Genomic DNA, 13,762 nt, shown 5'->3' on the forward strand with positions numbered 1-13,762 from the left:
TCACAGTTTTACTACAAAGCATATGTGGGCACATGAGCCTCTAACAAAGCTCTACAGCTGATACCTTAACTTTACCGTCCCTTCCTCTCCCTTTCTAGCGGCCGAACAGAATACCAGACACTTGAAGACATGAAGAAGAGGGGCCTGGATGACCGGCCTTTTCTCAGGTACTGCTCCTTTCCCATGTCATCTCTTTATGCAAAACCTTCAATCTGAGAGCTGCTGAAAAATGAGTAGGTGCTTATTTGAAGCACTGTGAAACCTTGTTAATTTGAAGTCTGCCAGACTGTGTAAAATCTTCAAATATAAGTGGATTTTCGAATTACTTGAAAAGGACAAAAAAAAAAAAACACTAGAAAATAAAGGGCAAAACAGCTGGGACAGGCATGTAACATTCGTTTTCTGTGTAGCAGGACTACCCAAAGTTACATTGATGCAGATTGCCTGGTACAGTAGTTCGCTGCACTGAGGAGCATGGGGTGCTATTCCTGCACAATCATTTTCAAATATAGTTTCACTGTCGCGAGAATTTGTGAGAATCACCGCTGAATGGGTTGAAGTATACGACTGACAGCGCTCTTGGCACTGTGAGAAGATAATGAGCATGGCATAGTGCCAGAAACGCTGTCGGCCGTACACATGAATGCATGCAGCTCTCAAAATATTCCAAGAGGGAAATTGTCTCCAAAAATGATCACCCGAGAATACTGTCCATGATCTCTAGCCTATTAATCATGCGCAGGGTCTCACAGTCACCTTCTCTACACTCGGCAAAGCTGCAAACGAAATTCAGAGACTCGAAAATCGTCACTAAAGCGATCGCACAAGTGGGCTCATTGTCGTCTCTGCCATTGCCTACTGGCACTTTGCTGGTAACTGCATCTACCACGTTAGCGTACGGGGCCTGCGTGTCTGCATCCATGTTCAAGTAGCCGGCAAAGCCTAGTCGGCCTATTCCATCACCCTCCTTGTACATGCATGGCCGTGACACACGCTGCACAGATGGCATTTACATGGGAAAACCTAGGAATTAAAAAGCAAAGCGAGCTCTTGTAGCGGGCGCAAACAGATGAAATTAATGTGCACCCGTAGCGTAACATAAGCGCTTCACACAGCTGTACATCAGTGTACATCAGTGCATCAGTGTACATCAGTGCCCACATTGCAGAATTTGGGGTCTGAACCGCAGTCCTGGCAATAGTTATTTCATATCCGGTCTCTAAGGTATGCATAGATCTACTGAAAGCATCATGAGCAATTACGCTATTGGATAACAGCAATTGCAGGAGCTGTAAGAATGTCATGGCCTCCATACTTCCACGATATGCGAAGCTGGGAGCGTGTTGCAGTATGGCGGCCTCGGAGGGCACTATGAGAAACTACGAATTATCTGGACGGACACATGGGCTTTTCAAGTTATCCAGTATAATTCACATTGCAAATTATGGCACTGTACAAATTCTACAATTAACAGAATTTTTGAAAAAACACAAAATTGAATAGTCAAAGTTTTACTGTATACAGTAACCTCGATATATCGAACCCACATAGGACGAATTGTTGTGAAGAACGAACAGCTTTAAAATCATCTTGAAGACTTTTGCGCATTATTTTTATTTTATATACTGAATTATCGAATTACCCAATATCAAACTTTTTTATGATCCCATTCAGATTTGATATATCCGGATTCCACTTTTGCTACTATTTGTGCATTGAGACCTTACACAGTGCATTGTGGGTTTAGCATGCAACATTAGCATTGCTTTTGACTGTAGCAGCCTGATGTTGGCAGTGGCCCGTTAGGAATTATGGCACATTTAATACTAAGATGAGTGCCTTTTGTGTGACTGCTGTCAATGCCTACAGTTTAATGGGCGTCTTAATAAAGCACCAACTTCAAACTTTCAACCCTTACATCCTTTTTTTTTCTTTCTTCAGTTTTGTAAACATGGAAATTCTACTATTGCTAACCATGAAGGACTAAAATGAAATACTAAAGCATCCTACAAATCATTTTCAAGCCTCTTCTACAGGATGCTTTCACTCTTCACAAGTTGAGCACCTGCATCACATAAGGAGCTGGCAGTGGAGGTTTAACTATATTTATCACATGCATTTCCCACATATCTCTCAAACACTGTTCATGCATTCTATCATCCTGTCAGAATTTCTACCATCAAGGAAATCATGAAATTTTCAGGGAATTAGGTTAGTTCTGGAAAACTCATGGAAAAAACGGGCAATTTTCACCCAGGTTGCTTGGAATCAAGGAAATTGGTATCTATAGTTGCATGCCAGAAGGAAGCAGCACATATCAGGGTGAGCAGAGCTTGGAGGGCAGGCAAAGAAAGCTTCGCTTTAAAACCATGCGGCAAACATACTGCTGTAATTTAGTGCAAGTGTTTGTGGATTCTACTTTTCTAATGATGAGTAATTGCACAGAGTTCCCCAAAAAAGAAAGCACAATGTTTTAATTTCTAATGCTCCCTGCAGACAGTTTCTTGGATGGTATTTCAACCAAGGAGATGCCTCTTGTAATATATTGACAAGTATGCACCGAGTAACTGGTTGCTCTACTATGGTTTTGCCCCCCATTGGCGTACTACGAGACCACCCACCTTGGCTCGCACATCCTGTAGATTTAGTCTACATTGTTAAGCTGCATTACATTACATCTAAGCTTCATATTAATGCTCTGCTGAATTTTCAGTTCGTTGCCAAAAATTCCACCCATCTGTATATATATTGAAGACACTGTCACGCATTTCATTATTTTATATAGCATATTCCAGCAGCCATAATTGGCTCACCACAACTAGCTTTTGCAACACTAATGCTACACAGGCAAGCTTAATGACATTACTCTTCTAATATGACTTGACTACAAATGTCGTTTGCACCATACATGGTGTATAAGTTAAGATAAAACTTGATGTCATTATTAGGCTACTGAATCTCAGCGAGATCCGAGTCATATGCCATTGGCATCCGGGTTTCAGCGGCGGGCACTGCAATTTCATCGCAGGTTAACCAAAGGGCTTTTGCAGCTGCCACTGAGTTGGCTGCTCTGCGAGCAGCTTTAGCCTGCTTAGAAGAGCTAACAGTCATCAAATGCCTTTGCACACAATTTTAAAGGTTTCACCACAGTGCAATAGAGCTGAAGGTTCAGCAAGCTGGTTCAGGTTCATCATCACAAAGCTACACTCAAGATGATTCAAGAACAGAAAGAAAGAAAGCTGAAAAATGAGGAACCGATTCATAGCTAGAGATGACACTACAAAGTGACAGTGCATGCACAAACATCTACCACATGGTCCTAAAGAAACAACGGCCTACAAGACAGCCAACGGCCAGTACCCAGTACCCTACAACAGCCAGTACCCAGTAAAGCAGTTACTACAGCTTATCTAAAAGCTCTACTTCTTTCTCTGTGAGCGTAATGGAAGGTTGACTGGTGGCAATATCCCGATTTTTAGTTGTGCACAGAGCTTGAGCGATTTCACTTTTAACTTAACACAGCATTCGGAGAAAATTTTCATTTCAATCAATCAGTCAATCTTTATTGATAAATCACTAGGAAAAGATACGAACTGTCTGTACTTCAGTCAATGTTGGGTTGCACAAACATGCCATGCATTGAAGGGGCAAGTGGGAATGTGTGTTATTTTAAATCAAAGCTTTCTTTGCCTCTTCCTTCGACTTTCCTACTGCTGCTGCTGCGGCTGCTGCTGTCTGGCACACCCCTTTGGGGAGTGGTTCAGAGCATGTGTATACATGACAGGTAGTCATAGAGGAAAGGCGATGGGAAAAACTCCTCATTTGGACCCCACCACATCGAATGTGTCCAGTGCGTTCTGGAGCTCCCTGGGCGTTGCTACGTTAGCCTCTTTACAGCTGTAATTATCTGTGAACCCCACAAAAGAATTGCAGAAACTGCACCGCTTCCCTTTCTGCTAACGTGCGAGTCCAGAGGGCACGTAGATAGAACTGTAGAGAGGAGGTAGTAGAAGAGGCAGTTCCTGTACAAGGGGAATGGGGAACGAAAGTGACGTGAGAAGGGCAAAGAAACCCTACTGCTATACGACAGGCAGTCACAGGGAAACTGTATAAGCTTAAGTTCAAGGTACGGTATAGCACATTCCTGCTATTTCTGAAAAATGAACACTATGCAAATAGGTCAAGCGGACAAATTATGCAGGGCGCGCAGAAGCACAGCCGCAATTATTAAAGTGCCCCACAGGGTCCAGGCGACACTACAGAAACAGTCGATTGTCAAATCAACACTTCTGTGCCCACCGCGGTAGCTTTGCAGCTACGGCACTGCTTGAGGTTGCGGATTTGATCCCTACCATGGCAGCCGCATTTCGACGGGGGCGAAATAGAAAACGCACATGCACTTTGATTTTGGGACACGTTAAAGAACATCACGTCAAAATAAATCCAGAGTCCGCCGCTACGGCTTGCCTCATATCCGATTGTGGTTTTGGCACATACAGCCCCATAATCCAATTCAAGTTTTATACTTCTTCCAAGATTCGATGTGCCATGTGAGGGAATGGCAATGCTCAACCCTTTCAGTGGTTGTGAAATATGGTGTACTACGACCCCTCAAGCAAACACCTGTCCCTGTGTGTTCTGTGTACTACGCAGACGAACAGCAATGGTGAATTCCAGGTAACATTTAACGTCAACTTATCACTCTCATGTTAGACTAAATGTTGAAGAAATTAAGCTTTCGCCGCCAACGTCACCACTAGTTATCGTCAATCAAAGCAGCCAGCACAGAAAGCTTCGTTTGCATCAATTCCCACAAGGCTTGGGATCTGCATAATTTTTGCATATGTATTTTCAATGTCACTTCAGCTCTTCGTTTTTAGCCATTGGTCCATCTATCATCTGTTGTAAACCTTTTTGCAGCACGTATGCAGGCTGTACACACCACCGGTATTCCAGGGTACTAACTGAGAGGAGTATTTTACGGGGAAGCACTTCTCTCTACAAATGCCTTCAGTCTCACTTTGTCTTTAGCCTTCAGGGCAAATTCTGCTCGGCTGCAGATTCTGATGAAGGAGAAAAAAAAATATCACACCAATGCCACACTGTTTCCCCACACTTTCCAGTCCACACAACATTCTATCGCTGTACAGGGCTTCAGTTGTTTTTTTTTTTATCTTCTTTCTTCGCAAGTTTCTCTCCAGACTTCATCCACATTGTCACATTTTCACATGTACACAGATTGACATGATGGGTGTAGCCAGAACTTCTAGCTATCTTTACCTGGGACCTTAGAGCAAGTGAGCACTGCTATTTCTCGACAGCGAACAGAATCTAGCCTATGCAAATTTTGGCCCCACATTCTCACACAGTTGTACAAAGGATGGCAGTGATCTGAATACTCCACATGCTAGCTAGCTTAAAGTGTGTAAAATAAAAATGTAAATGCATAGCAGCAGTTGTGCTAGTAATGTTTGTTTCAGTTGCTCGTGTTAGCATAACCTAACCAATTGGCAAGTAGTACTGTAGCCTCTTCCAAGACGTGTTGCAGGGCCTGTAAAGAACGGCGGGTTGCACGACAAGATTGTCACCTTGCCACCCGATTACGACAAGGGGTGCAAGACGCGCACCTCCCGCTCTCCGCCGCTGCAGCTGCAAGGCGAACAAAGAAGCGACCTTTGCACTGGAATCCGCCGCCTTCCTCCAGCCCGCTTCGACATGGTGACGAGACGAATTCGGTGTGGGGACAATGATTCCAGAGTTCGCCAACGCGGGGCTGATTTGACACGCCTGGAGAAGCTACCGCGGGAAAGTCTTATTTGTGCGCTCTCACGGTTCCGCATGTTGCAAAACAACGAGCGTCCCTCGAGCGGCGTCGATTTTCCGGAACGGCACCACCTTCAACGCGGTCGCTTGGGCTTCGGAATGTGTGTGCCTTTGTGTCTGTAAACTGGTCTTCAGAGCAGCTGCGAGTTGGTGATGTGTAAACGAACAGCCGCCGCGTCGTGGACGGGCGGATCGAGTGTATAAAAACTGTGGTTGTGCGATTGTTGGACGCACTTCTCTTGAGCAGTCATGTTAGACTGGTTCACTTCTCTCATGCAGTCCTGTTGGACTAATACTATTTTTCTCAAACAGTCATGTTAGACTGAGTTAATTTTCTGTAAATAAACCCCTTTTTCCCCGTTCTCGATGAGAAGCAGTTCTTCACTTCATCAACGATCTCAGCGTAAATAAGTTGGGCGACGGCATGGGCCAGCTACCTTCGAATTCATGCCGTACTCCAATCTTGGCAAAGGACCACGGACGAAAGGATTGAGCCCCCAATCCTGACAACTGGCTGACAGCGGTGAGATGGACTTTGCGACATGGTGCTGTATCTGCGGTGAGTGCTTGGTTTTTGCTTTGACTCTCTAGGCTTCATTTTGTGGTTGTTCTGTTTAGAACAGTAGGGAAGCTAGATTGTTGTGTGTTAGCTAGGTTGTGTTTTCCTAGCTAGATTTAGAGAGCAGAATCAAGGCAGTAAAGCAGCAGTCATGGAGTTAAGGACATTGCTGAGAGACGAGTTGTTGATTGTTGGTGAGGAACTGGGCCTAAATGTACGCAAGGAAATGCTCAAATCGGAATTATTGGAGCTAATTTCCAATCAGGCCAGTGAGCAAGATATTGAGATGGGATTGGAACTTCTCAAAAAGAGAGAGAAACGGGAAAAAGAAAGAGAAGAACGGGACAGAGAAAAACGAGAGAGAGAGGAACGGGATAGAGAGAGAGAGGAACGCGATAAAGATCGCGAGATAACAAAAATGCAACTTGAACTTGAAAACAGACGTTTGGAGTTGTCTCAAGGAAGTGAAGGAGCTCTGGGTCGATCAAGTGAGGCAGAATCGTACCGCATGGACAGGCTATTAAAGCCATATGAGGTCGGGACCGACATAGGCTTGTTCCTAAACAATTTTGAAAGGACTTGCGAGAAGATGAACTTCGGCCCGAGTACATGGCCACAGCGGTTGCTGTCTATGTTGCCGTGTGAGGCGGCGGAAGTAATCGCCAGACTAAGTGTGCAGGATGCATATGATTATGCGAAAGTTAAGGCTAGTCTCCTGAAGAAATACCGCCTTTCAGCCGAAGCTTTTCGGCAAAGGTTTAGGAGCACAGGCAAGAAAGATAGCGAGGGCTATCCGGAGTTTGCATATAGCTTAAAGGCCAACCTAGTCGAGTGGCTTAAAAGCGCGGAAGCGTACGACAGCAGAGACATGATCATTGAATGCATGTGTCTAGAGCAGTTTTACAAAACCATTCCCCAAGCTGTGAAACTGTGGGTGCAAGATAGAGGTAATGTAAACACTGTGGAAAGGGCGGCTGAATTAGCCGAAGAGTACGCAACCCGTAGAAAGTTGAACGCCGAGGAGGGAAACTGGGACGGTCGAAATGGACCGCGGAAGCCATTTCCGTTCAAAAAGGGTGCGCAAGCTAGACGATCGAAGCCTGTAGACATGGCGGAAAAGCCCGCAGAAAAGAGCGAGGAGAAACTTAACGGAGAAACCGCACAAGAACAGAAAAGAAAGTTCGGATCTTTTAGACCAATTCGCTGTTACAGATGCCACAAACTGGGACATATAGCTGTAAACTGCGAGAAGCCTAGCGTAGTTTTTTCCTACGTAGAGGAAAAGGATGAGAATATGGAACTTTTAAGTCCGTATCTCCACAACCTGCAAGTTAATGGAAAACCATGCCGAGTGCTAAGAGACAGTGCCGCCACGCTGGACATTGTCCATCCGTCTTACGTGATGGTAGAGGACTTCACCGGAGAAGTAGCATGGATAAAACAGGTTGTAGAAGAACACAGCGTATGTCTGCCCATGGCCAAAGTCAAAATCAGTGGACCATTCGGGGAGCTAGAGACTGAGGCTGCAGTTTCCAAATTTTTGTCACTGCAGTATCCCTACATCTTTTCGAATCGTTCGAATCAGTTACTGCGTGACAGAGGGCTCAAACTAGGAGAGGGCATAGTACAGGCATTGACCCGAGGCCAAGCTCGTAAGATCGCGGCGCTTTCGGCTGAAAATGCTCAAGCTCCTCCAGCTGAAGCAGAAAAGGGGATAGCTTCAATACCCGAATCCGAGCTAGGCCCGAGGGACAAAAGAACAGTTGAGGAGAGCCTGCCAGTCGACCAGCTCAATGAGAGCGTAGCACTAGAGTGTCAGAGTTCTAGCCTGCAGGAAGAGCATGCAGACGCGCTCCCAAGCGAGACAGGGTCGTTGTTATCACCGGCCTCAAAGAACTTTGATCAACTCTTACGCGTGGATAGAGAGTCACTGGCAGCTGAGCAAAAGAATGATGAGAGCTTAGCTAAATTACGTGACACGGCTAAAGAAGGCATTGCTAGGCGCAACGTAACGATACATGAGAGAGGAGGATTGTTGTATCGGCATTACAGAGATCGAAAGGGTAAGATTTTAGATCAGTTAGTCATACCTACTAAGTATAGGGAGGACCTTTTGAGTCTTTGTCATGGAAATGGGTGGTCCGGCCACCTAGGCATAAACAAATCAAAGGAAAGATTGCTTATGGAATACTACTGGCCTGGCTGTTTCAAAGATGTAGAAAACTTTGTAAGATCATGCGACGCCTGCCAGCGTTCTGGTAAACCAGGAGAGACTTGGAAAGCTCCACTGAAGGTAGTGCCCTTAATAACAGAGCCTTTCAGACGACTTGTAATAGACACGGTAGGGCCTCTTCCAAAAACAAAATCAGGCTACAGGTACTTGTTTACCATGCTGTGTCCGGCCACCAAGTTTCCAGAAGCAATCCCTTTGAAAGAGCTCAGCTCCACTGAAGTAGTAGACGCGCTTTTGACAGTGTTTGCACGAGTTGGGTTTCCAGCCGAAATTCAGGCAGATCAAGGGTCAGTATTCACGAGCGCACTGACTTCCACATTCTTGCAAAAGTGCGGGGTAAAGTTAATACACAGTTCTGTCTATCACCCTCAGTCGAACAGTGTAGAGAGGTGGCATTCGGTGCTTAAGCGAGTTTTGCGTGCGATCTGTTACGAGCACAAGGAGGACTGGGAGAACTGTCTGCCGGCAACTTTGTTTGCTTTGCGAACGGTTCCACATGAAGCGACAGGGTTCTCACCAGCAGAACTAGTGTATGGGAGGACACTCCGGTCTCCACTGAGAATGTTAAGAGAGATGTGGGAGGAAAGAGGGGAGAGTCCAACCGTGGCTGAATACGTGCTAAATTTGCTGGAACGGCTAAGCGCAACCCGAGAACTAGTCGGAAATAACATGGAAATAGCTCAAAGGAACGCCAAATTCTATTACGACAAGAATGCGAGGCTTCGTACATTTGAAGCCGGCTTAACGATGAAAGCGGAAAAGTGTAGGTTTGGTTGTTCGCAGGTTACTTATCTGGGCCATGTTGTCGGTCAGGACATGAGACGGCCGGCTGAGCTGAAACTAGCGATGATTGGAGATCTTTCTCAGCCGCGCACCAAAACGGACGGTCGTTCATTTTTGGGACTTGTGGGGTACTATCAACGGTACATTCCGAATTACTCGCAATTGGCAAGTCCATTAACAGACGCCCTCCGAAAGGGAGCACCGAGTACCGTACTCTGGGATAAGGACAAAGAGAACGCTTTCCAAAGTTTGAAAACGCTATTGGTTTCTCGCCCTGTGCTTCGCGCGCCAGACTACACTAAGGAATTCATAGTTCAATGCGACGCAAGCGACAGAGGTATGGGCGTGGTACTTAGTCAAGTCGGCGACGATAACGAGGAGCATCCTATCCTCTACGCCAGCCGTAAACTAAATGTAAGAGAGGAAGCCTACAGCGCTTCAGAGAAGGAATGCGCTTGTTTGGTTTGGGCCGCCCAGAAGTTGTCGTGTTATTTGTACGGAGCGAAGTTCATCTTCGAGACCGACCACTGTCCTCTGACGTGGCTCAATCAAATGTCACACAAAAACGGCCGCTTGCTCCGATGGAGCCTCACTCTCCAAGAGTACAACTTCTCCGTTAGATATAAGAAGGGAAAGTTGCATAGCAATGCGGATGGTTTGAGCAGGCTAATTTGAATTCTGCGTTTGGGGGTCCTGCCTAAATTTTAGGGTTACTAGTGTTAATTTTATTAAGCGAAGAAGATCCCCTCTCGTTTAGCAGGATTCCCTCCATGATTGCTGAATTTGTCAGCAGGAATTTGCTTCAGAAATTGGCATAGTGAAATGCAGCATTTTTTTTGTTTCTGCACTTATGTTGTTGTTGTTTTTTTTTGAAGCCTAGCGAGTCTAAAGTGAGAGCCAATGCACGTCATCTCGGCGCAGAGCCGTGTTGTGGGGTTCATTTTGCAGTTGCCTGTCCTTGTTGGATGTTTTGGGGCGGTGACATCAATGCACAGGTGGTCGCTGCGAGCCAAGACATCAATCCCCCCCTGACCAGCAGCCATTCTCTTCCTGCCTAGCGGTTGTCAGCGCTAGACAGTCGAGACTTTTGGGGCCATGGAGGCGCTGTAAAGAACGGCGGGTTGCACGACAAGATTGTCACCTTGCCACCCGATTACGACACGGGGTGCAAGACGCGCACCTCCCGCTCTCCGCCGCTGCAGCTGCAAGGCGAACAAAGAAGCGACCTTTGCACTGGAATCCGCCGCCTTCCTCCAGCCCGCTTCGACATGGTGACGAGACGAATTCGGTGTGGGGACAATGATTCCAGAGTTCGCCAACGCGGGGCTGATTTGACACGCCTGGAGAAGCTACCGCGGGAAAGTCTTATTTGTGCGCTCTCACGGTTCCGCATGTTGCAAAACAACGAGCGTCCCTCGAGCGGCGTCGATTTTCCGGAACGGCACCACCTTCAACGCGGTCGCTTGGGCTTCGGAATGTGTGTGCCTTTGTGTCTGTAAACTGGTCTTCAGAGCAGCTGCGAGTTGGTGATGTGTAAACGAACAGCCGCCGCGTCGTGGACGGGCGGATCGAGTGTATAAAAACTGTGGTTGTGCGATTGTTGGACGCACTTCTCTTGAGCAGTCATGTTAGACTGGTTCACTTCTCTCATGCAGTCCTGTTGGACTAATACTATTTTTCTCAAACAGTCATGTTAGACTGAGTTAATTTTCTGTAAATAAACCCCTTTTTCCTCGTTCTCGATGAGAAGCAGTTCTTCACTTCATCAACGATCTCAGCGTAAATAAGTTGGGCGACGGCATGGGCCAGCTACCTTCGAATTCATGCCGTACTCCAATCTTGGCAAAGGACCACGGACGAAAGGATTGAGCCCCCAATCCTGACAGGCCCAATCCAACAGCTAACACTTCGGTTGAGATGTACAGTATTAGTCAAAAGTAAATGGGCTACATTGCCTGTGACTGTGAGGCAATGTAGCTTCTGCAATGCGACGTAAGTTCCACTGCCCTGGGGAATGAAAATAACTTTTGTACTCTTCATTCAGAGGTAATGAGTGTCAGAAACGCCACAGGAACTGCACCACACAATCGAAAGCCACACCAGTATAGTAGACTTCTGTTAATTCGGCTCCAGTTAATTCAATTTCTTGGTTGATTCAATACAGACTTAAGGTCTAGGAAATCGACCATACATTTCTGTGGGCCCAAACTTGCGTTATTTTGATCGCAGAATCGGCCTTCGCCAAATAATTCAAGCTCGACTGGTCAACTTCGCCGCAATATAGCAGTGGTATGGGGTGAAGCAGGCCAAGAAGAGAAAGGGGCCACTGTCATGGGACATATTCGCGTTTCTTAATTGTACGCGCATGCACGCGCCTTGTCCGGTCACAGTACGAGCACCTGACGCTAAGTAAGCATACTGGCAGCCATTCAGGGCTGTTTCTGGCGTTTCTGTGGTGATTTGAGCCCTCGTTTCGCCCACCATGCGTGTCTCGTATATGATACCGTTACGAGGCCTAGTACGCGTTCCTTAATTATATGCGCGCGTACGCGCCGTGCAGCGAGAAGCGGGGAAAAACTAACTCTGCTTTGGAAAAGATAGCGGAAAGGAAGGTGGTAAGATGAAAAATTCCGAAATTCGAGGGGACATTTAGGGCCAACAAAAAAGCGGGGGTCGATCTAAAGCTCTGAAAACCTGCCAGTAAACTTATCAGGCGTCTCGGTGCACGCACTCTGACTGGCAACGGCGCAAGTGCGTGTGTAAATTAATGAACACGTGCTAGGTCCCATTAAGGCGCGTCCACGTTACCGGCACGGCAACTCGCCGGACGCCGTTTGCCGTTCGCGGTCCGCCGTGCCACGGCGGTTTTGCTCACGAACGGCGAGATTGTCTTGCCGTTCGGAGGATGGGACGAGGACCCATTTGTGCGGCTGCCGTACGGCGACGTGGCCAATCAGCGACCGAGGAGTGGTTGCCATGGCTACCGTCAACGCGCCGCCGCTTGAGTTCCCGCGCTTGGCACCGTCTGCTAGGGTCCATATTTGTGTGTGTGCGCTCACCGATCAACAGAAATGGAATTCCCGATCGAGAGATTTTTAGAAGTCGTGCGGCAGTACCCGTTTTTATATGATAACAAAGCCTGAATGGGAAAGGCGCGCAATCTCGTCGGATCACGTTCGTGCTGCGAGCATCTGTGAGACTGGTTCGTGTCACGTGACTGCCGCACTGGCCAAACTGCCGTGCAGTTTGGACGACCCTTGCGCGGCCGACGTTCTACGGTGCCGGAAGCCGGCGCGCCGTTACGGCACGTTTGCCGGTAGCGTGGACGCGCCTTTACAGTGGCACCGTTCTTTGCTTGATATGCTTCACACCACAACATGGCTGTGCTGTGGCAAAGCTAACTTTAAAGGGGCACCGGGTCTGGTCATCTTGAGCCGACTAGCGCAGTGCATAAAATGCACGGTCACGATCATGTCCGCTAAGAATTGCGTTACTACGCGCCGCGGAAAGGGCTAAAATTTCAAACTAAACGCCGTTTGCCCTTCTCTATTCTCCTCGCGGATGCCGCGCTCCAAGACGCGGATGATGTACATCAGCAAGGGCCCCTATGTGTACATTTGTGTATGCTGTGACGTCGCTCGTAGTGACCCGTCACACTTCGAGAATTATTCAAGGCAACATCTAGCGTTTGTGTGAGCTGTTGGTTCAGTAGACAAATGAAAGTTTAGAGAAATAATAAAACACACAAACCGAATATGTGCATGTTTTTGTTTTACTTCGCACTGCAGCAAGAGAGACATACCTTCGTTTCGTTTGCTTGTTGCCACGTCGTGAAGTGGCTCGCGCTGAGAGTGAAACTATGTCATTTTCTACCGTGTTCCAGTGCGGGATCATTCTCTGTGATCCGCTTACACCGACTGACTTATACTCCTAGCCAGCTGTTCTTATGCACAACGAGCAAAATCGTGCACTGCGCGAAATGAGACAAACACAACAGTTCACGCGCACGACCTCCAGCCGAAGTGCGCTGCGTATCAAAAGAGCGCAAGAAAAAAAAGAAAAAAAAGAAGGCGGGGCCCGTGATGTATGTGTCATGCAGCTCAGGTATGGGAGAACGCAGGGAAGAATTCTGCTTCGGAAGGCTAGGCGTGGCAAGTGAAGAGAGTGTCCTTGTTGGCAGTGATGCTTGCCTCCTGAAATCATGGGTTTGCGGCACTGAAATATTTCTATCTCACCTATTAAGGAACCAATGTGAAAAATTTTTGCACTAGAACGCTATAACGCTATAACGCTATAACGCTATAATATTTATAACCAAAATTTCCTGTATGGCCTGGTGAGGGGCCCTTGAAGGTGAATACTGT

At 47.0% G+C, this 13,762-nt stretch overlaps 1 protein-coding gene across 5 annotated transcripts in view; it reads left to right on the forward strand.

The window, feature by feature from the left end:
• The window catches only part of Ptpmeg (protein tyrosine phosphatase Meg), a 345,246-nt gene that overhangs the window by 200,643 nt on the left and 130,841 nt on the right, over window positions 1–13,762 (forward strand). For all 5 annotated transcript variants that reach the window (XM_065429853.2, XM_065429854.2, XM_065429850.2 and 2 more), the window contains one exon: window positions 99–167. In XM_065429853.2, coding sequence (XP_065285925.1) covers window positions 99–167 — 69 coding nt within the window. The remainder of the gene's footprint in view (window positions 1–98; window positions 168–13,762) is intronic.

Source organism: Dermacentor albipictus, chromosome 1 (genome assembly GCF_038994185.2).
Source record: "Dermacentor albipictus isolate Rhodes 1998 colony chromosome 1, USDA_Dalb.pri_finalv2, whole genome shotgun sequence".
NCBI lineage: Eukaryota > Metazoa > Arthropoda > Arachnida > Ixodida > Ixodidae > Dermacentor > Dermacentor albipictus.